This window comes from Coturnix japonica, chromosome 5, assembly GCF_054131305.1.
Source record: "Coturnix japonica strain WE chromosome 5, WE-NBRP24, whole genome shotgun sequence".
NCBI lineage: Eukaryota > Metazoa > Chordata > Aves > Galliformes > Phasianidae > Coturnix > Coturnix japonica.
In genome coordinates this window covers 14258825-14284995 of record NC_140667.1, presented here as the reverse complement: position 1 = coordinate 14284995, position 26171 = coordinate 14258825, and the positions used below count along the sequence as shown (strand labels likewise).

General features: G+C 40.4%; 1 protein-coding gene across 4 annotated transcripts; it reads right to left on the bottom strand.

Annotated features, from left to right (window-relative positions):
* Positions 1-82: 82 nt before the first annotated feature.
* BTBD10 (BTB domain containing 10) lies at positions 83-26155 on the bottom strand. 4 transcript variants are annotated; one of them, XM_015863941.3, is made up of 9 exons: positions 26099-26155; positions 19877-20035; positions 7838-8031; positions 6758-7043; positions 5520-5622; positions 4647-4767; positions 3371-3568; positions 2633-2743; positions 83-1199 (listed from the first exon to the last, which is right to left on the bottom strand). In XM_015863941.3, the coding sequence occupies exons 2-9, from the start codon at positions 19975-19977 to the stop codon at positions 889-891; spliced, it is 1425 nt and encodes a 474-aa protein (XP_015719427.2). In that variant the 5' UTR covers positions 19978-20035; positions 26099-26155; the 3' UTR covers positions 83-888. The 4 variants fall into 4 exon arrangements, with proteins under 4 accessions (XP_015719427.2, XP_015719428.2, XP_015719426.2 ...); XM_015863942.3 differs by lacking the exon at positions 19877-20035; XM_015863940.3 differs by lacking the exons at positions 19877-20035; positions 26099-26155 and adding an exon at positions 14382-14722.
* Positions 26156-26171: the final 16 nt, after the last annotated feature.

Genomic DNA, 26171 nt, shown 5'->3' with positions numbered 1-26171 from the left:
ACCACCCTGAAAAGGAGCAAAAAGCAACTTACAAACCTCCTCCTATGTGTACTTCATCTCACTCACAGGTCATTCAAACCCATTAAAATAATGGAAATTTTATTTGCATGAAAAACTTGTTTACAATCAATAAATGAAGAATGAACCATTCGCATTTTCCTATTCCATGACACTTATGAAAAAATTTAGTAAATAAATACGTGTGAACATAGTAAGGTAAGGCAAAATTTAAGATAAAGCCCCTATCTGTTGTTCACAACTTTTGAACATGGCTCACGCTGCAAACGAGTGAAAAAATTCACTGAAGAACTTCAACAGGGTGTTACACGGGTAATTGAATCATGTCCTCAATCCAAAAACCCAGTGATAAGTAGTTCTGTGCTCAACCGTGGGCAATAACTTCAGAAGGGTCAATCTATTCAGAGCAAAACTGATTACGGTTAATACTTTTGATAGAAGCACTTTGTTAGTATTGTGCAATACGTTTATAAAAAATGGCTTGAAATTCCACTTATCAACCATTTGTAAAGTGCTACTATCAACTCCAAATCCTGCATTCTAACCCCTGTGTAACAACACTGAACGCACACAGCCCCCGGCATCCTGTCGGTTTGGATGGGCTTAAGAGCAAGGACAGTCCGGCATACAAACAACCAACATCACAAACCTACCGGTAAACAAATACACGTATGTAACTGCAACCCCAGGATGTTTTATCTGTACCCTTTCAAAAAAACAATCAGAGGCTCCCCTTGGTCTTTCCCCAAGGTTTATACTGCAATATCCTAAACACTGTTACACAATGGAGAAAACTGGAATTGCAGTGTAGTATGAGTTGAGTACAGAGTCACTGTAATGGAGCATGCTTTTGTTTCGTAACAGTCTAGATCAAAGGGGCAGGTTCTGTCCCTCAGTATCCATCTCACTGTTACTGGGTGGAGGATGACTAGGCAGAATATCCAGCTCGTCTACTTGGGGGGTAGGATGCATTACCACAAGCTGGTCCTGGGGTATATCTGCTGCCGCTGCTGCTAGATTGGTAATAGATTTGCTTTTCACACACTGAAAGTCAACATGTCGGCTCTTTCCTTCCTCCTTCTCCCACGACATCCGGATAAACGGCCTCTGGACATAGTTGTAAATCACCTCTGGCCTTCCACCTGGTCGCTTCTTCACTTTCTCTTTATATGTAGGGTAGCCTAAGAAACATTGGAGCAGAGCAGAAGTTAACATTGCTTTCTGGTAAAAGAAAACCCTGAACTAAAAGTATGAGAAAGATGTGGAAGCATAATGAAGACGAGTGCTTGTTTACCATCAGCAGCCTGAATGGAAACATATAGCTGTGCAGTTCTTAATGTTATCTAAGCAAGAGCAACACAGAGACGGAGGCTGCACTACCACACAAACTGTAATCAAAAAGGCTGCGATGCTCCTGATGATGCAGGTATTTCCCCAAGACAACTCTCCCAGCTTTACAAGCAATGCCAGTTGTTCCTTCTGTGAACACTGACCTGGGAAGCATGAAGTGAGACCTCAAAACTAGAGAGCTGCATCTCTCTCTCGTCTTGGGTTTGAGTTCCTAAGCAGAATCCTAGCGCTCCAATTCACCTCACATTCCTCCCAACTCCCCCAGCTAAGAAAAATAGTTTTAGACCAATCCTCTCCCTCTGCTCTAAGCAGCAATTTTCATTACTAGAAAGCTGCATGTTGCCATGGAGTGCTAGCATTAAGATTTAGTCAAATCATTGCCCTTAGTGTCTAAAACAAATGCCAGCAAAAATAATCTGCTATTGGCCAGCATTACAGACAGAAAGAGTTCTTGTTTAGTTTAATGGCATGTCAGGTGGGAGGCTCACGCTTTGCTCACTTGAACTTTTAAAGCTCACAAGTGTTTGGGGCATTTGCTTTTAGTTGGCAGATCACAAACATAACCATGACAACTTGGTGTGTGAATGTTAGAAATCAGCAAGTGACAAAAGGCTGTATTTTTAAATATTTGGGTTACCAATCAGAAAGAAAACGCAATACAGAGCAACCCAGTTGTTACATCCACGATTAAAATCCAAGCCAACTAACTGTACTTGTCTTCTGCAATGCCAGAGCTGAGATTTTACCCACTGACCTCCTCAAAGTACAAAATGCTAATTTCAGATTAATACTTCTTTGCACTTTAGTGGTGCATTTAATAGGTTTGCATTTCCTAAAAGAAAACATCTGGACGCAACTTAAATTTTTCATTTTGAGCCCAGAAAAAGACTCCAGACCAAGAACAGAACATACAAAAGCTTTAAAATGAAGTACAAATGAAGTACAGCAAGAATAGAGAAGAATGAAGTACAAATGAAGTACACCAAGAACAGAGAAGATTCCCTGTGAAACTGGAAGGGAAAAGCATGAGATCCAGTCCTAAGACGCTATAAACCATGTAAGCTACTGTGTAAACCCTCCAACAGCTATGTAACTTTTGTGGAGCAGCCAAAAGCCTGTAATCAGGTTTTCCAGCTGGACCAGTTGTTCATTGGCTACCACTCCTCTCCACCCATGTTGTCACGTACTGTCAGTGATGTCATCTACCCTGCAAGGTCAATCAACCCTTATATCTTCAACTGTACAGATGATTGCAAGGCCTTACCTTCAATGCCCAATCGGATCTTCTTGAGCCCTCTTTCCTTCAAAACAGACTTGGCAACATCTCTATTTTCAATGTATTTGAAGAACCTGTACAACTTCGTGCTGTAAATAACTGAAAGTACATTTTAATGAGGAAAAATTATATTCAATGATTCAGCTTTTAGTCCTACAAACAAGGTGTCATGACTTTTTTCCCCACTGTTCTACTTTATACGGCTGTTCATTACTTCAGAAGGAAAAGACCTAAAAGCTCCTCAAAATACACAAAACGGAAATCAGAGAAAAGTGGCATAAAGCACAGTGAAACTGGTCGGTTGCAACTGGTTATTTTCCTTATCAGTTTAGTTTTTAATACAGTTTTGTTGGGATTTTTTTTTTTTTTTTTTTGGAGGATTTAGGAACATAGTGAGAGAACTCACAGACCACACTATGCATCCTCAACAAAGAAAATTTCTTGTTTTTTTCCTGCTAAGATGTAATTCCTACACATATTTGCTAGGGAGGAAAGGCATCCTTCAATGTCAGCATCCTCAAATGTCTAACAGTAAAAATTAGCTCATCTTTTTCATTAGACTTGAATGCAACATGCTTGAATGAAGCAAAATAGTAAATAGAACTGACAAAGCTAAATTTTTGTGAAGCATTTGGATGTTAAAAGGCTTCACTAAGAGTGCTTGTATATACATGAACTAGATGAGCACTTTTACTACTACCGAGTGGCAATGTGGAACCAACTTACTCTGGGAATACTCCTCTCCCATCTGAGGAGGGTACTCTTCATCCCAGTCAACAACATCATCATCTGTCAGCACAACGATGTGGCACTCCCGCTCACCACTTTGGGCACTGGCGACCATTAAGGGGAGAATCATTTCTTCGAGGTAAAACTCAAATTGTTTGCGAGCACCATCATTTGACAATTCATGCATGAGAGCACCTGGAACATGTTAAAAAGCATTGACACATTTAAAGTTCAGTAAAGAAATGAGGGCAGAAGCAAGAAACAGAATTCTGTTTACTTTGCGTTATTTACTGCTGTCTTTACAGCTGTAAAGACACTGTTAGTTCATTAGTTTGAATACAATCAAAACTTATTCAGATTTCTACCATAAGCCACAGCAGGAGTTCTAACTGACAGCACCGTCCTGCAGATATTTACGTTCCATTGGATAGATGGTGGCATGACTTTCAAGTGGAAACATCCTTGATGTTTTTACTGCCCTTCAACATGAGGAAGTTGTATGCTAGACTCTTCTTGGGTTTCCTAAAAGAAGCACTATTTAAGCCTGCTGTTGAAGGAGAACCGCATGCAACCCACTTCTCATAAACAGCAGCTTAAAACCAAAGCCTCTCAAAATCCTCAAAGCATCAGCTGTGAAATCCTTCGGCAAAGGACAGAGTGCACCCAATGTGACTCAGCAGGCAACACACTGTGAAGCCATGACAGTGCTGGCAAAGGCACAGGTGCCCTGCATGTATCTTATAACTGCACAGCCACCACAAGATCACAGCAACCAGAGACATGGCCAGGTCATTTGAGGTGTTGGCCAAAGCTTTGGCTGTGTTCAGAGAAGACCAGCTGGACATACTCTACACACTCAGAACCATGATGCACCACCAGCAAAACTACTGCTTTTGACAGCAATACAGATTAGCTTTCATGGGTGGGGAGTTGAATAACTTATATTCCCTCTCTTCTACAAGATACCACATAATGCTAGCGTATACCGACTGCAGATACATCAGTACAGCCTAACTATCACACACTTTGAATAAGGGCACTAAAGTACTTGAGTATCACATATTTCACTATCTAAACCATCATATCTCACAAGTTGCATATTCATCACCTTTGCAGTCCTACTTTAAGGAAGAAAAAAAAAAAAAAAAGAAGGATTTTGTTCATACTGCATCAGATACATTCCCTACTCCAATAAAGAAAAACCTGCAATTAGCCCTTCAGATATTTATTTAAGTTAGCCTATACAACTTATTTTAGTAAAGCCCATACTTACTGAGATCCCTGCATTTAATAGTGCTATATTCAAAAGAGATACAGAGATAGTCACATGCTTCTCTCAACTCGGGAATAGATATCCCATCAGGACAGCGTATCACTCCAGTCTTGTAGTAATCCTGAATACAGTAAACAAAAAAAAATACAATGCACTTAAACATTTGCTGACAGATACACTTCAGCCTCCACAATGACATTATTTTTCTACAGTTAACCCTTCTAAAACATACAAGAGAGCAATATGCATCAAAAAACATACTAATATTATAATCCTTGAATTCATCAAGTTTCTGAGATAGCTGCTTTACATGCAAAAAGCTCTGGTGAGGACCATTTCCTAAGCAACAACTATTAATACTGATCATTTTGTTGTATATACACTGCCTTTTATGTATTCTTAACTTAGCTTTTGATATTCCACTTTTGCTCACAAAGCAGTTTAACAGTTCTAGTACTTGTCCAAGAAGATACTTACTTCTCAGACTGAAGACTGCTTGTCTCCCATTACCTGCAGTTAGTTAACTTCAAGTTACTGGTTGTGTTTTCCCTCATTTCAGCACAAGAAGGGCTGAATATATCTAGACTAGGTCAACTAGATGCATAGGAGGTGAACAGATTAGTGACAGGCAGTATTTTTTTTTGTTGGTTTCATGTGTTCTCCCTGGCTGTTGCACACATGACTAGAAAACCTGGTGGGGTTTCGTATCAAGTTTCAACCCCCAGAGAACAATACCAAAACCTAATCCACTATTTATTCTACCCACTAAGTCAAAATATTTAATTAAGGTTAAATCAAGAACTTAACATTTCTTAATACTTACAGCACATGTCCTAACAATGCTTTTCGTATTTTTCCTCCATAAAAACTCACCAGAATTGCACGAAACACAGTGGACCCAATTCCTTCTGCAACTTCATACTCTCCTTTTTCATTGGGACGTGTGAAGTTATGTTCTCTGCCTGATCCAAACATCCTGCTCAAAAATCAGAAATTTAGTTAGAACTCCTTACTAAGGTGTAGGGATTTTTTGTGTGAACCTTAAAAGTAAAAATGTCAAAAACTGTACTCAAATGATTTGATGTGCATTTTCTGACCACTTTCCAAGCCAAAACATATTTAAGAAAATGGAAGTCTAACAGCTTAAAGGCTTGAGGCCAAGAAGCCATTCTCTTACCTCCTAGAGCTTTCTAGTTAAGCAGGTTCTGCCCAGTGACCCGTGAGCTGACACTGGGGAAAATGGTTTTATAAATAGCTTGCATTTTAGAACAGTGTTTCAATATTTTTATTAACCTACTTTTGAACTAGCAGAAGATAAAATAGGCTTGTGCCATGAACCAATCCCTGAGGGAGAAAAACCTCAGCAACACACAGAAAAAAAATCTACTGCATTAGCCAATGCCATTTCTTTTGAGGCTGACATGAAAACAGAGACAGATTCACCACATAACCTCATTCTGATACATCACCAGTTGGTGACATTTCTGTTTAATTGTGCATACCTTTACAGTAAATATACAAACACCTTACATCAATTCTTAAATTTACTTCAGATTATTTGCACTTTTATTTGTACTACACGTTACACTGGTAATGACCATTTGACATTACCCTGTTCTAAAGCATTTTAGAAGATATATCTGAGCTTCAATGCTGTCCGGAAAGGTCCATCAAGAAAAGAACACTATCACCAAAAACACCTACCTTCCTTCATGCTGTTTGGAAAAAGATCTCTATTCTCAGAAGTGCTTTATAAAGCAATTAGATTAAAAACCAGAAGATAGCATAAGGCAGACTGAATACAGAAGAGATGCCCAGCATGAAGAAAGGAAATTTCACATACTCATATGAAGTGTTAATTTAGTTGTGAACTCCTGTCTTTATGTGATGGACATCACTGGCATCTCTGCCAAGTAGTGAACTCTTTTACTTAAAGACCTTAACAAATTGAAAATATTGAGTGATAACACCAAGCATTAGCAGATCAAATATAGCAATGAGATCAAAAGCTTTTTAAACAGTTCTTTTTTTATCTTAAAAAAAAAAAAATTATACCTACTAAATTACTCTATAGGTAAGGGACTAAGGAAACAGATATAAAAGATACGAACCTGCCCAACATTGTGTTTGGTTGTGCAGTGAAGATAGAAGGATCTACAACAAATCTGGTGTTGTCCACTATAAGTGTTACCCGTTCAGAAGTTCTTACATTCCGAGCTCCCTCTTTCCCATTTTCATACACAAACACCATTTCTCCACCAGCCTTGCAGCTTCCATCTGAACTTGACTGGCTACTGTTTCTGCTGCTGTTCCCCATGCTAACACTGGAACCACTAGGGGAAGTCTTCTGAGGACGAGGGCTGCTCGGTCGAGATGAACTGTGATCCTTTTCTCGATCTTAAGAGAGCAAGAGGTGAAGGGAAAAGAAAAACAACACAAGCTTTTAATCTTACATGAGTTCTACGCAGACTATGTGTTTTCATAAACATAGTATGGCAAACTGATAGACTAGTTCAACAAAAGCTATTCTAGTTAAAGAAACATTCAAAAGTAACTACTTCCAATATAAGAATCTAAAGTTTCTGTCTAGTCATCACAGAATGGCTTGGGTTGGAAGGAATCCTTTTAAATCCCACTCCATCAATTCACCATCCTTACAGTACTGACATCAAAGATTGCCCCAACCCACACACATGATCTCTTAACCTGGCCCTACTGAACTTAAAAGAGGTTCATACCAAAGCTACAATGTCTTCCCAAAGTCTTCATTAGAAAAAAAATACAGCACTCCAGAATTGGAAAAAGCAGCTCAACATAATGCAAGAGCTACACATTACAGTTTTTATTTAGTGTTGTGGTAACACCACCAACAAAAAAACCCTACGAATTTTATAACTTACATTAAATTTTTTTTTTTTTTCCTTTCTACTGTAATGCAAAATACCCAAATCCTACCAAAGGGAAATATTTCATCACTTCTCAGGAAAAATAAATCATTATTGCAATTCATATTTAATAAGAATCACCATGTAAGAATATATAAACATTATGATCTAGGGGAAAAAGGGCACACATCAGAAATCTGTATACTGTGGCACCAACAAAAATCATGATTTCTATTGTATTCCTTTAACAAAATGGTAATTAAGCTTAAAAATTTTAATCCTGAAATGCTAAAGATTTGAACACACCAGAATGGTACTGTCTTGTTGGTGAAGTAAGATTCCTGATGCATGGAGTGAGCTGAGACTCTGCTCTTTCATGGGATGAATCACGAGATCTGTCACTTGATCTGCGTCTGTCCCTTGATCTTTCATGTCCACCACTTGCACCATGGAGGCTCATTTTTGTACAGTCTACTCCTTTAGCAATACGAGATGAGGTGCTGAAAACAGAAGAGAAACATTCAACATCTCAAAATGTCAGAAACGTTATACATTCAAGTTTCAAAGACATCAAAACATACGTGGAGCATGAACAGAAGATTATTATTATCCACATCCATTTTTTTCTTTGCTGTACTCATGTCTGCACTCACAAATGTAATCAATGATTTGAAACACTAAATTGACAGCAAGAATTATCTGGTTATTGCTGCATCATCTACAAAGAGACGCTGCTTGATCAGTTGGAGGCTGCCTGGCAAATCACACTCACAGAAATCCCTTCCAGAACAAGTCAAGCACAGCTGAGTATTTTATTTTGATTCTTACTGTTAGATCAAGCGTTGTAATTGAACATTGTAATTGAACAAAGAAGACGGAAGGTAGGGCTTGTTTTTTTTTTTTAATAAAACCAGGTTTGGAAAACATTAATCAGAATACAGGCTTTCGGTATAGATTTAGCTGCTTCATTGTTTCTTTAGGGTTTGTTTGTTTGTTTTCGCAACTTGCCCACTACAAACAAGGTCAGCCTTATACCAGCTAGTGCATCACAACATACCAGCCATGAGTGTACTTCTGTGCTTCCTTTTTCCAATTGTCAGTTACTCGCTAAAGAAACAATAGAGTAAGAGACCATAACTGAGACAGCACGTTCATGAGGTGTACTATCAAAGCTAAGACTCTTAGCACTGTCAGTAACAAGAAGGACATTTGTTCCAAACTAGCAAATTTTAATTAACAGTTTAAGATTTATTTTAACACTGTGGTTAAGTTGCATTTCCTAAATTAAAGATACTGACCCTATTTCACAATTGGTTATTAAAGCTACTAACAAAGTCCCTCCGTTTCAAGGTCCAGTGCCTTCAGAAATTGCCTAAAAATTAAACAGCAATGTACAAATAAAAAAGTCTTTGCTGAATTTCACTGAAAATACTTCTAACTTTCACTTGTACTCTTCACAGTGATTTTATATCAGCAGAGAACAGACATCTGTGTTCTTGCACCCCACCAGAATTCTTAAATTAGTTCCTTTGCTACTTGTCATTTAAAAACAGGCATGACAACACTCCTTGTTTATAAGAAATAAGGAACTTTCATGAAGCCCCAGGCACAGAGTAACTGAGACAGATGTACGGACAGCTACAGGATCTGACAAAGATGGGTCACCATTTCCCACAGGAGCCTCAATGCCCCACTTGCTTGCAGCCTGTGAATCACACGGCTTACCAAGAGACCGGAAATATCACTGCTAGGAATGCTGTAGAATTCAAGAACAAGAAGAGGTAAGAATCAGGACCCAGTTAAGTAGGGCACAACAACTTTAAAAAGCACCAACTGTAGAAGAAAGCAGAACATCCTCTTAAGTTACTTAAAGTCATGACCATGAAGGACCTTGAAAGAACTAAAAGATGGGCCCGGCTGAACCTAATGAGGATCAACACAGCAAAGTGCAAGGTTTTGCACTTGGGCTGGAAGAACCCCATGCACTTGTCCAGATCGAGAGGAGTAGTCCTTGAGAGCAGCTCAGCAGAGAAGGACCTGGGGGTCCTGATGGATGAGAAACTCAACATGAGCCAGCAGTGTGCTCTGGCAGCTCGGAAAGCAAATGGGATCCTGGGCTCCATCAGGAGAGGGGTGGTCAGCAGGGATAGGGAGGTGATTGTCCTGCTCTACTCTGCTCTTGTGAGGCCCCATCTGGAATACTGTGTCCAGGTATGGAGCCCTCAGTACTAGTAAGATAGAGAGCACATTGGAAAGGGTACAGAGGAGGACCACAAAGATGATCATGGGGCTGGAGCACCTCCCCTATGAGAACAGGCTGAGGGAGCTGGGCTTGTTCAGCCGGGAGAAAAGAAGGCTACAGGGTTCAGTTCCTGAAGGGAACCTATAACCAGGAGGGGAGTAAACTCTTTCAAAGAGCCTATAATAGCAGGACAAGGGGAAATGGTTTTAAGTTGAAAGAGGGAAGATTTAGGTTGGATGTTTGGGGGAAGTTCTTTACTAGGAGAGTGGTGAGGTGCTGGAACAGCTGCCCAGGGAGGTTGTGGATGCCCCGTCCCTGGAGGTGTTCAAGGCCAGGTTGGATGAGGCCCTGGGCAACCTGATCTAGTAAATGTGGAAGTTTGGTGGCCCTGCCAGGCAGGGGGGTTGGAACTCCATGATCCTTGAGGTCCCTTCCAACCCAGGTCACTTTGTGATTCTGTGAACCTCCCAGTTGCCCAAGTTTCCCCGCAAGACTAAACCAAGAAGTAAGCATCTAAGATGACATGCTTCAGCTTCAGGTATCTGTGACTAACAAAAAGGGGAGTGTAAATCAGAACAAAAACGATATGATTAATCTTTAGTATTTTACATTAGTGATACAATTGGCCTCAAAAGGGTATTAGTGCAAAACAAAGAAATATGCCCTTTGGCTTCCCCCCATGCCATTTGAAGGAAAGAGCTTGTATCCAACAAAGGAGATTGGTGCAGAGAGAATGTACTGCAATACTGTTTCCTGCCAAGCTTAAAATATGCTGCAATAAGACAAGCATCTTGAAGTTGTGAAGTCAGCCAAAGGTCTACTGAGCAAGGCAAAACAACTGCAAGCCTTGCTCATGGCTGGAAAAGCTCAGAATTATAAGCTAAAAACTAAGATGATTAAAAGATGTCTATTAAAATAAAGCAGCACTTTCCACGGGGCTATTTTGACCAGGTAAAGATGTATGGCATTTCAGCACAGCTAATGCATCTCCCTACCTGTTTTGATCCTCTAATAGAAGAGAGATAATTCTGTATCATAATAGTGAAATACGCAAAAGTTCCCAAGGGTGAGATGGGCAAACCTTCCTTTCAAAGGCATCAACAATTTAAGAAAACCTTTGCACCTTTTCTTCCCCATATACTACTGTATATGAAATACACCCATTTAAGCAGGTATGAAATGATCACAAATTATTAGAAACAGTCAATTTGTAGTCCATAGTTACAACGTAACCAAAACTGAGGAACCCAGTTTATCCATGGGAACTGATCAGTAACGTACAGCTGAACTTCCCTAGAAATGGTCACAGCCTTTCTGCCCCTGAAGCGTGATGCACAGATAGCAACCAGCTGCCCCACACAAACACACACGTAGCAGTCAGGTGACAAAGTACCCCAGCAAATCCTGATAAAGCCACATGTGATCACCCTTTGTTAACAAAGCATTTTGATCCTAGCTCTGATAATGCTTTTAGCCACGCTGCAAGAAACCAGAGTTGTGCATGTACTGCATTTTATGGTATCAGAATGTATGACTGGCCATTTCTGAACAGCCAAAGTGCTCTAGTTTCCTTAACTAAGGGAAATACAAGGAAAAAATGAAACCAAACCTCTGTGAGGATATGTGAACCTATCGTGCATTCTGGCAGTGCAGGCACAAATTACCCTTTAACAGGAAAGGCAATTAAAAATGTGTTTCTTAATCCGGCAAACCATCTTAAGCCGCATTACTCTCAAAGCGGTGATTCAGAGTTCACATAGCAGCGGGATGAGCCCTGGTTAATAATCTCTATCAGGAGAAAAACAGGTGCTACAGGAAGCAACCCTGAGTCAGCCAGAGCTCCGTGAGGGAGGGCTGTAGGTTCAGCTACACACTCACGCTCCCTCTGGGGCTGCCTTCCAGTACTTGAGGGGGCCTACAGGAAAGCTGGGGAGGAACTTCTATTAAGGGCATGCAGCAACAGGACAAGGGGAAATGGCTTTAAACTGGAAAAGGGTAGATTTAGACTAGATATTAGGAAAACATTCTTTACTGTGAGGGTGGTGAGACACAGGAAGAGGTTGCCCAACAAGGCTGTAGATGCCCCCTCCCTGGAAGAATTCAAGACCAGGATGCACAGACCTGTGAGCAACCTGGTCTAGAGAGAAGTGTCCCTGCCTATAGAAGGGGGTTGGAACCAGGTGATCTTAAAGGTCCCTTCCAACTCAAACCACTCTATGGTTCTATAAGGCAGCATCATTTAATCATGGATCTTCTCTCATCTTATTAGCAGCCATTTAAGCATCAGTATTAAAACTCATTGCTGTTGAACGACAACACAGAGAAGAAATTCAGTGTATTTCTTTGACACGCTGAAGATGTACCTGACAGGTCTGCAGCTCACTTTCTCTACAGCATTTACGCACAGATAAACACTACCAGTGAAACACAATATTGTACAGATTTAAACTCCCTTGTTTGCTTTGCTTATTGTAGAGCAAAGAACATAAAGAAAGGGACTTGCAGAGCTGTGTCACTGTATCAGGTGTTTTATCACCCTAAAAAGGAGCTACCGACAAAAAGGAAGGACAACTTGTGACATATTTTACTACTATGATGCTGTAGAAGAAGCTGCTAACTTTCAAAGTATGAAGACATCAAGACTACTAAATATACTTTTTACCCCCAGTAGAAGATCTGTAATGTCATTTTCTTCCTCTTGCAACAAAGCCACTGGGGACAGGTAGCAGTTTCCACTGGGAAATGCAAAAAATTCTGCATCACAGCAGCAACGCAAAGCCTGGTGGGTTATTTAATTTCATTAATTATTAAGTTAGACCAGAACACTTGCTGTCTTTACATAGCTTTAAAATAATGATTTTCAAGCTGCTAACTGAGACTTGCCAGGGCATTTTTACAGATTAAGTCCCAAACTTTGCTGGAAATTGGAGGTAACTAACCTGTCCCAATAAAGCAGACAAACCAAAGAGTGCTCAAGCAGGGAGCTCTCCATTGTGTTGTTGCAGCTACCACCCGGATGGAAGAGGGAACACAAAAGTAGAGTAGCCCTACTTGAAAGAACTGTTAGCAAGCACTGTGGTTCACAGACACATTAGTCAGCCCAGATACAGCACCTGTACTACCCAAAAGCAGCGAGACACCGATAATTAAAATTGCCAGGAAGCCATTGGTCTTATGCAGCACCTGGCTGTCATGCTATATTAACTTGTAATGTCAGCTAAAACAGTGTTCTGGGCAGTGCAATATTTCAAGCCTCCAAGAAAAGTTGTTCTAGTTTCAGATCTCTATTTCTCTAAAAGGAAATATTTGCAATTCCCAACTTTCAATCTATTTCTCACATGATTAACATTTGCATCTTGGAAGCTGTGGATATGACAGAGGAACAAAAGCAGCATCTAAGCAAAATGTTATTCCTAGATGCTTCATAACAGAACTTAATTCAAAACTAAGCTGGAAAAAACCATCATGTAGGCTACCCACAGCTGGTTCACAGAAGCTTACCAAGAGATGGTTAATACTGCCTTGCTTTGTCAATCACCTACAAAGAAGGCAGCCCTATGAATATTGGTGTACTCAGCCTTCACAGACATTCAATATATTGCTTTTCCCGGCTCCAAAGGAACACTGGGACATTAGCACTGCACCCATTCAAGAACCTCTGATAAGTAAATGAGTTTGTTTTCCTATTGAGTCACAGATAAAGACAGTTCTGCCTTTATAACAAGAAAGAGGCATTTTCTTTAAATGCAGCTATCTCACAAAGAAAACCAAATAAGCTCAAGGCTTTAAGGACGCCTATTTAATGCGGAGTAAAGGAGGAAAGTACCATCAAAAGGGCACATATGTCATACCAGTATGCTCAGTATTTTTGCAGTAAAGGAAGAGCTTTCTTTAAAAAGTGTGAATGCCCTTCAATTTAATGATGCAATAGAGTCATTGGTGGAAGAAGAGCTTCCATTTGTCTTTATACTAACAACATATTGCTATGAATATATTACTAGTGACTAGAAGGAGTCATTAAACTGAATTAATTTCACTGCCAAAACAATTAGCATGTATTCCAATAGAAAAAGTGTGCGTGCATCCTACTGAATACTGCCAATAAACACATGATTTGTAAAACAGGCTTTTGTCTACAGAATTATGGTGGCAAACTAATACAAAAGCCAAAGAAAACAGCCATGAAAAAGCCATAAATCTAAATGTAAATGTAAAGGATTCAGCAGTGGATTATTTGTCAAGATCTCACCCCTATTTTTCACCCTTTATCTTCTAGACCTATATGACCTAACTCCTCTTAACGTAAGAACTTAGAGCCAGTCCTTCCCTAGGATGATTCACATAATCAACACTTGTAGAACACAGATAAAGAGCTTTACGTATACAGTAAGTACCAGCAATACTTCTGCAAGGCTTTAGATGAAATCAAATCCGTTCTGTTCCTATCACTAGGACTTACACAACGCTTAGGCCCCCCTCCCTCCCCCTAAGCCTGTTCTTTGTCAGCAGACACATAAATTGACCAGTACACAAAGGACAGTACTCTCCCCTCCACTCATTCTGTTCCTGAGCATTACCCACAGATTATTCCTTTTCACAAATACGCACCTTTCTCTCGAGTCTATCAGGGAGGAAACACAAAAGCACGGAAATAATTTGGGAATCAGAGCACAAAGGAATTCTGTTCCTTCCAAGAAGACAGCCCTGAAAGCCAGATCAGCATCCTTTGGCATTACTTGTTAAGTTCAGCATATTTGGTATTTCCATCCTCTCTTCAGTAGTTCAGCGCAGCACGAGCGAGCCTTACTTTTTCCTCCATCATCTTCCCCTCAAGGATAAGAGAGCGTAGCTCCACAGTCCATTCAGAGACGCACCCCCCTCTAGCTATTAATTCAGCTCAATTCCTCGCAGCCACTGACTCAGCCATGCGTAGTGCGATCCTGACGTCTGACCTCGCCGCCTCCAGCCAGCCCAACTCACACTCGCCGTCCTGCATCCCTGAGCGGCCATTGGGTGATGCGAGTGACAGGCAGCGCGAGGAGCGCGCGAGTGGAGAGCTGCTGGCTGCCGTGCCAGGCACCATCTGCGAAGCTATTTCTGGTCCTGCCAGCTCGTCGGCTTTCAGCACACAAACACACATCTCAAAAGGTTATTGCTAACTTTTCCTTGTCACATAGCTCATACGCGTTCATCATCATCCACAATGCTCACATTCACGTGGTTCCAAGGGCATTTGATTTCTCCTTGTCAAGTCTGCCTGGATTTATGTTTGAAATGAATTCACCTTTCACCGGGCTCACAAGCAGGAACAGCAATCAACTCCTGAGAACAAGATGTGCCCTCCCCACGTTTTAAACTCTAAACATTGCTTTTCAAGCAAGTTCACAGTAGGAAATATCTACTAGGAAAGACCACTGCTAGAAAAAGGATATCAGAAAGCAGAAACACAAGATCCGTGATTAGAAAGGCAGGGCAGCAGCACTCCCAACAGATGAAACTGTTCCTCTCACAAGACAGGAAAAAAATTCTGTTTGCACCATTCCAGTCCCCCGAGCCAGCAAATCTTCTGTTCTTAGCAGTTCCCCAGGGTTCACACAATGACCTTCCAGAAGCAGAAGAGCCACTGCAGTCTCCTAAGTCATTTCTTCTCATCAAAATATAAAAATCATGGAAGACATGGCTATAAGCAGCCATATAGAAAGCATACAAGAAAAGTCTCAGGCATTTTTCCCCGCTCCGGCAATACAATCAACAAGCAGCAAGAAAAAGTATATATGTGCACTGGTTCTTTCAGCACTGGTTCTCTATCTGTGGTCTTTCGATTAGAGCAGAACTAGCATGTTTTTATTTCAGTTCACCTAGAAAGAACATACCATGGATATGATAGTTCTGATTCTTTCAGAGCTGCTCAGCAGGTCAGGACACACACAACCATCAAGACCCTGCAAAAATAATGTATGGCAGCCGTGCTTAATGGGGCCCAGCCACCAAGAAGAAAGCCCTAGGGCAGAATCCTCTACTCAAACTGGGGAGTGCTATAGGACTTTCCTTCCCTTTTTCAACACAGCAGCTCTGGAAACACATTTCCAGCTCCAAAACGTTTAAATATTCTTCAGCAGCCCTATTGACCACCAATAATACATTTCTTAGTAATTCCATTCCACTTCATGAAGAAAACAACTATTAAAAACCCAATGTGCTCATTTGCCAAAGGGATTTTCCAAGCAGGAAGGAATTAGCCTTCACATAAATATACAGCCACACCTCACGGCTTCTGTCAAACTACTCGAATACATCAACATACAAGAAAACAGGTTGCCTTTATTCACACGCTAGCAATTCCTCCTCCATTTTCAAAAAGGGGTGTTTTTCTTCTTAAATATCCAGGCTAAAGAAACTCAGAAGCACGGTACTCTTCCTTGGGACTGGAAAGTACGTCCATCTATTAAAAATTATCTTCAGAAGTTCAAAGGAATCACATTCAAACTCTTAATGAACCTGTACAAAGCCTGCAGCATCCTACAAAACATTCAGTGGCAGAAATCATACTTACAAGAACAGGAAAAAAAAAAATCATCTGTCCTGCAGCAGAAAAGCTTATACATTCTGATACCATTTCAGGGATGACAAAAAGAAACTTCTGAGGATGCTTCATGTACTTACAAACTGCTGAGGCAAGTTGCACATTAATTCAGAACTCACGAATACATCCTTCTCCAGCATGCAAAAATAAAATTAGCCACAAGAATTTTCAGCCTTCAGCATTTGCACAGTAACTAATCAGCTCTGGAATTCTTCTGGAAAAAGAAGTTCAATATTTTTAAAGATTCTGGAGGTTCAAGCGTCAAGAAAACAAAGTCATGGCACAGCCACGTTTTGGTCATTCACACAGTAAAGCAGACAGGATTTCAAACCTAAGAGTACTTAAACAGAGTGAACAACTATGGAAATACCAGTTGGTATTGACTAGAAAAGCACCAAAGAGATTCAGGAAAAATCTCAAGAAGGAAGGAAGTTTCAGACAGATTTTCCACCGCTACTCTAGACAAAGTACCCAGTGCAACAGAATTAAAATGAAAGTCTTCCAACAGCAACTAAAACCCTTTGGATGCTAAAAACTAACATGAGAAGCTAATAACCAAATTAAAAATTAATAGAAAACACAAATCACAGTAACTATCAATGAAAATGTTCAGCATTCTTTACTTGTATCTTAGTTACTGTTCTGTCAACATTTGATTCCCGGAAGTTTTCTTCTATGTTACTTAGGTACTGGAATAAACACCAACTCAGAAGATTTTCATAATAGCTTGGACAAACAAGACAGATTGTATCATTAGCTACACTCAGCTTTAACACCACTTCATTTTGTTCCATCAAGATCCTTGGATTTTTTCCAGGGATCATTTGCATTGGTTTGTTTTCTGCTACATTGCCCAGCTCAGAACAAGTAAGAAAGAAGAGAGAAAACATCACAACTTGCCAGAAGTTTCAAGAATTCCATCCAATTCTCAAGCTAGAAAAAAAAACACATGAAGTTGTGTGAGTGTTAAATATGAGCACCCCTCCATGGGCTTTGCACAAGTCCTCTGCATCAAGGAGATGCACCATGAAGGAAGCAGTGTTCCACGACTCTTCTTGCTGCCACATAAATTAAGCCTTACACACAGGAGGATGGCTCACGCTCCTGGATTGTTTTCAACAAGTCTGGACAAATATTTAAGCTATTCTAAGAATGTCAAGGCTGGTGGATTAAACATCACAGAACATCAAGAAGTGGCAAACTAAACAACTATCTCAATATTACTCCCTCATCGAGATTCATTATAAAGTTCTTATTTCATTATTACAGTTTTAAAACCTGGAGTATTTTTTCTTATGTCAACAAGGCATGTTTCAAAAGTACAAAGCAAATAAAAACTGCAGTAGTAAAACCTTCTAATGAAGCCATTTTCTTCCAGTTCCACCCTTAAGATTTGTCTTCAGAGGCATTTTTCTCACGCTGCATTTTTCAGACTGACTTCTCTTGAGAAAAGTGAGGAATTACAGTAATGTGTGTTACATTCCACCACATAAAATCAGATTATCTAGTTTAGGCTTTTAAATAGAGTACACTGTTTTCCAATAACTTGATTTGATGAAGTAATCAAGGATCTCATAGGAACAAGGTAACAGAATATCTCTCCTTAATTTATTTCTTATTTTGTTATGACCTCAGACTATTACTTGGTTTCTTATTCACAAAGCTTTCCAAAAAGAGTCTACATGATCCAGATAAAAACCGATGTTACTTTAAATACTATCCCCCTACTCCATGTACTAAAAGCTTCAGCAAAATGCTGCCTGTTCAGCATTTTGCTGAGAACACCTACTATGTTTTGCCAGAGCCATGTAGCAGCAGTTATTTCAGAGGCGCATCCACCTTTTGAGGGGAGAACCTTGAATTCAGACTAAATGAAGTGATGTCTTTCTCAAAGCACAGGCCACCGACTTCCTCAAGTGAACTCTTCTCTGCATTAACCCTTTTGATCATGGGATGTTACTATAAATTTACATCCATTTAACTACCCATGGAGAAAGCTCCTTACAATTAAATCCTGCCCATTCCTTATGACAACGACAGTTTATGCAGTCTACAAAAGCAGCTTGTGTTTTTTGTTCCTAAATGCTTAACTTTGCATTCAGTAATATTAAGAATGCATGGCTGACTGCTTTTAGTTTATCAGATCGCTCAGACCATGTGCTGTTAACAAGTCCTTTTCATTATTTACTACTCCCTCCATCATTAGCCATCTGCACCAATATCAGTTTTGGGTTGCATCGCATATCACCAGTCATGGGAGGCAGCGCGGGATCACAGATGAGCACCACAAACTACACTCAGCAATGAATCATCCATTTGCAATTACACTGCGACACTGATGGTGAACAGTTCCCAGTTCACATACAATACCCTCTCAGAACTATACTGTTCATTTGTCAATACTGCAACACATTTTGACCCTAAATAAGAAGGGCAGAACAACCACCTACTGGTGTACAAAACTGCATTTCATAGGCCCACACTGACCAGAAGCAGGAGCACTGCATTAACCATTCCATTATTCCCTGTAAAGTAACATCTCAAACAGGCCTATAGTTACATGGGTCTCCCTAAGAGCCTTTTAATTACCAAAGCATTTTTTTTTTCTTTCCTGCTCTCTCAGATGTCTCAACTATCCAACATTTAACGACAGGACAATAACCAGCAATATTAATTGCTTGCAGAATGCTTCGGGCAACACCGCAGTCCAATTTATCTGAATCTATATAATAAGAACATGAACGAAGTTGCTGTTATTGAATGTTCTTAGCTCTTTCCCTAAAATCCTTAAAGCAGAAAAGCTTAAAAATATCAGCAATTTCAGCTAGCTAACAGATGTTTCCAGTTATATTTAGCACTTCTAAAAGGAAAAAGTACTTCAAAGATGCACTTTTTTTTCTGAATGCTTATATATATTTCCTGCACTGTGTTTCTTCACATACATTTGCTGGGTACCTAATAGTTTGGCTTAGATCATTTCTGGAATGCTTGATGCTGGAAAAATACTAATTAACTTCATTATGTCTTCAAAAAGCACTTAACAAACATTCTTGCAGTGGGGGAAGCGGAGGCAAGCGAGGTCTGACAAACAGCTTTATAAAGAGAATGCTACAACATGTGACACTTGCATGCAAGCAAATATTAATCATCACCATGACGGAGCTGCAAGTATTTTAAGTATGCTGCTTAACAGAGCACCAAAGTAAAAAGCAATGAACAGGAAGTCAATCCCAGTAAGCATCGCGGATATTTGGCCACTCAACCAGTATCTTGATATACACAAAAGACATTCAGTTTAATGAGACAAAGATCCCACATACCACAAAGCAGATGCAAACACAGACAGGGGAAGCTGGCAAATAAGTTACATTAGGAAGCATCTTTTCAAATAGTTAACCAGCATTTCTTTGCAAAAGAACCATGAAATTCATGACAGGACTTGCCACAACCAGATGCAGCAGCCTTTAGAACAGGCTTCCGATGCAGTTTTGAGATGCAAGAGATTGTATGCGGCACCTACCTTGAATGTTTACAAAGCTTACGAGGTCTATTATGCAATTTCCGATCCCAATTCTCTGGATCACTGGAGTTACTGTCATAAGGATGAGGCCGTCCTGCCATTCCACTGCAAGCTTCCTCACACTACCGCTCTCAAAAGCACACATGCAGCACTCACAACCTACATTAAGAGAGCAGTGTTTACCTTTTAAAAAATGCCACACAGAAAAATAAAAGAAGACAATGCACATTTTAGTGTTGTTAGTTTTCAGTTTTAAAGATAGAAACCATAGAACGTAGGATATTCTCAAGCATGACTTCAACGTTACACAGCAATAATCTTCCACACATTTTGCTGATACCTGCACTAAAAAAAACGTTTGCTGTAAGTAATACAGTTCAGTGAGGTTTGGTAGACAGCTTCAATTTTGCCACACTTAATCCCACTGTGTCCAAACAGAAAAGTCATTGGCTATAAAACACGAGGCAAATGTATCACAGCTTTCTTCTAAATGGATGAACTTAATTCCAAAGAAGATCACAATGTTGAAAGGAGAGCAACAATTTTACAGTTTGAGGGGTTGCCCAAAAGGAGAACATAATAACCATTAAGACTTTTATCTGAGCGTTTACACCAAAAGGGGATCAACAGCAATTCTTAGAAATGTTCAATCCTGTCCAGTTTCACTGAATTTTTCAGAAAAGAAAAAATTTCATGGCAGAGTAGAGATCATTATAACCCTACCTGTGCTTTGACTGAGATCCAATAATGTTTAATACCCATGATAGACAAATTAACTCCATAACTGTCAATCGGGACAGCCAATCCCAAATATCTGGTGCTTAAGCCAATCCCAAATATCTGGTGTTTAAGCCATACCCATGAGCGGCACTTCTGTCAAGGCAGTTGTGTACAGTAAACTGCTTACAAAAGAGGGGAAGCAGCCAGATGTAAACAGCTGATGGTAGTACAGCATCTGGAAACATCCAGGAATAGATAGATACAATTGCCACATTTCTCTAAAGCCTTAGGTTAAATATTTTAGAAACATAATATATTCTCCCACCCTCGTATTTAGTGTATTTCCATTACACTCTATGCAACTCAATCCTTTTTGGAAGCAAGTCCCAAGGGAGCTGGGGCTTATCCTGTAAAACACTGCAGCTTCCCAGAGAAAGATATTTTAGTCAGGAAAAGAGGAAAGCTCTCAGCTATATTTAGACTCCAAATTTTTATCGCAGAAGAGTAACAAAAAAACAAGTTTCTTTAAAATATTAGTTGCACAGGTTTTTTTCCCCAAAATTTAGTCCTAAAGAAAATAGATTTATACTATTTCGAGGCTGAAATATTTTTTTTCACAGCTAAAATATGTAAACAGATTATCGATAGTATGCCCTGTAAATCCCCTACATTCTCCTATGAGCAAAATTAGGTACTTGCTTAACCTTTTGTCTTAGGCTTCATTGACTTGCAAAGCACCAGGCAGCTGCTTCAAGACTTACAATTTTAAGGCTGTAGCATTTTACAATCTGCAAGACAAGGCTGTTTCTTTCCCTGTTACATTTTCTATAATCCAATATGCTTTGATCAGAAAACTAAGAAGATCACGTGTCCATATGAAGTCAGGAGAGGGAAAAAAAAAAAGCATTTCATTATGAATTACAGCAGGCAACTTTCTCATGCAAAAAGTCCCAACAAGCATTAACTGCATATTACCTGGAAATTCAGGTTACCAAAACTTTACCTCAGCACAGTCACCGTGTGATGACATAACATTAATGCAGATGGTTATAGCATTTGCACTCACTTATCAAGCATGCTTAGATGTTTAAAGAAGTCCTACAGCCTACTTCAGAGTGGAAGGAGCATTATTATGGAACTAAGGGAAAGGAAGCTTGCTTTACCAAACCAGTATTGAGCTCCCTCAGCAGCCATCACTCAGAGTTGATGGGCAGTAGGTACCATTGAGCAAGTAACACAAAAGTAAAGATACATTTTATCCTGGATTGAAACAAATTGTGCTCATTAGACTGAATCACTCCAGCAAGACACATTTTCCCCTCTCCCCCCCTCACCTAAATATATATGTGTATATATATAAAATGCTACTGTTGGGAACAACCAAGCTTAGAACAAAGTGCATTCCCCAACGGGTACCACACAATTACCTGCCCGCAGCTGCACTGTCTGCCTGGCAAGCCAACAATACCCAGGTGCCAAGGAAGGCAGCCACCTGCCCAGGCTCCCCTATAGCCAAGCACCCTGAGACAGGCTCACCAGCACCTTGTTTCTAGCGCTTCTATCCCATCTCATCTCCAGTCTTACAAACACACGGACCACACCAGCTGCCTTTTCTGGAGCAGTGAATTTGTCTTCTAGCAGCAAGGTCTCATTCATTTTAATGAATCACAAACCAGCCTGTGAATTAAGCTTTGGCATTGGAAAGATATGTAAACAGGCTGTTATTAAGAGAACTGCAGCTGCAAGGACATACTAAAGCCACTTTTAGTTCTTTCATGCTGGCCGCCTTCTCCACATCTTTCATGTAATGGAAGTGACAAGAATCAACACGAGGGCGTAGTTTCAGATGCATTTGGATCAAAAAGATGCTTTGAGTATGATCAATCTCAGCCTGCTTTGCCTATGCAGCACCACACTTCAGCCACTACAAACAGATGACATAAGAGCAGAAAGGACCAAACTGGACTGCCCCCCCGACCTACTATATTTTCCTTTTCCTGCTTTATGTGAAAAACCCATGCAAACATGCACCAACCAATTCTGCACTCCCCACTCAACAGGGACTACAAATAACACTTCTCTAAGAAATATTCTGCTATAATGCAATCTGCAATCTTTTTCTTGTTTGTTATTGATAGCACTTTTGAGCTGATCATAAACCAATGTGCTTATCAATTTTATTTCCAATTCTGAAGCCATAAATAAGAGCGAAGCATAAAGTTACTAAGTTAGCTCACAGAATCAATATAGCATTTACTAATTGAAAACTCACTTCAGTTCTGCAAATTCAGAAACAAAAATGCTTCAACTGCCGTTCAAATGATTTCAAATGAGGGGAATAGCTTCATGTTGGCAGCAATGTATGTAGTTTACACTAAAGCAAATGCTTTTAGCAGAGCATTCAGACCTTGGTTGTAATACAGAAAGTGCTGGAGGACACTGCCCCAAATACCACCCAGTGACTTTCATGAAATCAAGCAACTTCACCGGAAACATCACTGCTGATAGAAAGGCACCAGGAGCACAACAGGGGAAAATTAGATCCAAGAAGCCTGAATATATCACAAAACATTGTTGTATTGGCTACACTGTCGCCATTCTAATAAGCAGTTCTCTAGATGCAAAGAAGGATTTCTTACCCAATGCTGGAAATCAGCACAGGGAGAAACACCGAAAAACAGTAAGTAAGGAAGCAGACTTGGATTTCCAAAGCTTTCAGTGCAGGTTTAGAATTGCTACCATCAACTTGAAGTCATCACTAATTCAAGGGATTTAGAGGCTACAAAGACACAGTAAAATTTCAAAGTCAGCCACACTACATTTACTGAGGCTACTTGGAAGGCTGCAAAACTCTGAAGTCTGACTAAAGAGGATAATTAAAAAAGCCCTAAAGTTCTGAAGCCAAAGCCCAAGATCAGTCTTCTGTCCCAAAAGTATAACAAAGAACAGACTGCTCCAGCTGGGAATACCAAATACAACATTAAAATAACTAACACAACACCTCAGCAGACTCACAGGCATCCAGATTTAGACATCAGTCAGAAGGATTTTGTCAAGTGGGACAGGTTTCAGCAGCTCATCAGCTGTAACCAGGTCTCCTCAGCTGCTCTGTAAGGCTGAATGAGGTTAATCAGAAGGATCCAGTAGGTAAGTCACCAAACCTGGCATTAATTGTGAGAGGGCAACTGAAAACTTGAGATTCTTCAGACTTTCAGTGTGAAGTGATGGTGCTGTTCACCTCCTCTAATCAAAGTCCCAACAAAAACTAGCTAACAAGTAAGATTTACCAGAAATGCCAGCACAGTGATATTATAATCCTTCTTCAGAAACGCAGTTCAAAGCACACTTGCAAACACCACCTATCATGGAAATCCATACCTGCCCAGTCAGTTTCTAGCAAACTACTGCAGACAGCAGACACAGCTCAGACACACACAGTGACTTTATAAATCCTCCTCACACAAACGTCAAACTTACAAGCTCAGAAACACCCTTAGCAGCACAGCACTGATATCCAGCCAGCAGCTCAAGCTTCTTTTAATGAGTAAGAAGAGCAAACAAAAAGCCCAAATCAATAAAAACAGTCACATGAAGTTGATGCTTCTATTTCTATAGCACCATGAGTAACAGATACTCAGTGACTACCATGCAGGCTTTAACCTTACAGTCACACTCCCTTCAGGAATTATAAATGTCTACCTGATACCATAAGCCTACAAAGCAGAAGGCAAGTGATTTTTCTCCCTTCTGCATTCAGATTCAGTAAGTAAAGTCAGCCTAGGTTTATCTGTAATATATCCATATATCTGTATCTCTCTCTCTCTCTATATATATACATATAACTCTGAAAGGATAAGCAGCATCCTTGCTAGCACTGCAGGACCAGAAGCAGCAGGACCTAACTTTGTGTGGCTACAACCCCCCCAACCTCTGTGGCCTACCAGCATAAAAGTTAAGTGCATTTACTGATAAGGAACAACACTAGGCCGATTTCAGCAACGCTACTAATGAAAGCTGTAGTGAAAAATGTCAGCTCATAATGAAAATTTAATGTTTTTGTACACACGCAGGAGGCCTCGTTCTCAAGCACACAATCAAAGAAAGCACACAAAGTAGAACCAGGTGACAGAAAAACCAACAGTGATGACATCTGCGACTAACGTCATAAGTAGCGTCAACCACACAGGAACCATTTAACCGTTTTCAAATAGCAGTGTGCCTAAAAAGGAAAAAGGAGCTTCAATGGGTGACAGGAGAGCTGCCTTGGACTGCTGTCTTCATGGCTCTAAAATCTGGGTGAAAGAACAAATGCTACATGTTGAAAAACTCATCAGAAGAACAGCCTCAAACAGCACCATAGGTAGATGTCAGCGATGATCACAGACACGACATCATAGAATACAATGAGTTTTCGAGAGAGAAATGGGACAAAACTAGAGGTAATTTTAGCAGATTTGGAAGATTTATGGATCTGAACAGGACAAAAATAATCTCTGTGATATTTGACAAGAAAGACATCAAGCTGAAGACAAATCCAGCAGACTGGCAGAACAAATACAGTGGAATGGTCTCCCATAATTAAAGAGAAATAGTCAAAATCCACACAGCTCAATTTGGCTACGCTTCTTTTTAAGCTCTATGAATGAGTTCCTATGAATTATGGAGTTAACCTCCACAAGATGATGCGGGGACAGATTTTTAGTTCAGAGAAGAAGAAAATGAGTGTGAAATGTAGGAATTGTGACTAGTGCGAAGGTGGTGATTTGAATTGTATTTCTGGGCCACCTAATCCAACAGCAGATTGAAAAGAGAAAAGGAGGGTGCTCTAAGGGAAAGGCTGAAGCGATAAGTGCTACTTAAATACATCACTCCAGATGATTCACAAAGAAAGAGGTGAACAAAAATAAGAACAAAAGGAGATAATCAAGATGGTATTGAGAAGCATGAAGCGTGTTATTGGAGCCGTGAAAGCCGGCCAACAGGTAGGAACACCAAGGGCAATGCTCATCCACGGCTGGAGGAAACAGCCCTAGGAAAGGCCTGAGATGGAACTGGAACCAGATTGTGAAAGAAAAGAGCTCTGGAGTGAGATGTGAGATGAGATCGGAGATAGAAAGGAATACGATGTAGAAGCAAAGAGCGAGAAACAACAACGGCTTCAAGAGAAAAACATACAATGGACAACTGTGACACAGTGCTACGCAATGATGAGAGATCTGCCTGCAAACAAAACACGGTTACACGGCCAAGAAAGTCCCAAAAAGGCATTTACCTCATAAAACCATTCGAACGGGGAGGGCTTTGCTCTGAGGTAACACAACTGCCCGGCAGCCCTATACGACACGTTGTTTGGGCACAAACAGCGGCAGGTTTTACCGGTAAACGCGACACGACCGACCCGAGGCCCCCTCTGACCGCAAGGATGGAGCTGACAGAGCCGACAGCCCCACATGCAGCCCCCCTCCCCCGGGGCCGGCTCCGTGCGGTCCCACCATCACTCACCCTCACGACGCCCCGACTCGGCCTCCACCCGCCGCTCCAGCCGCTCAGCTCAGGCCCGGCAACCGCCTCCTCT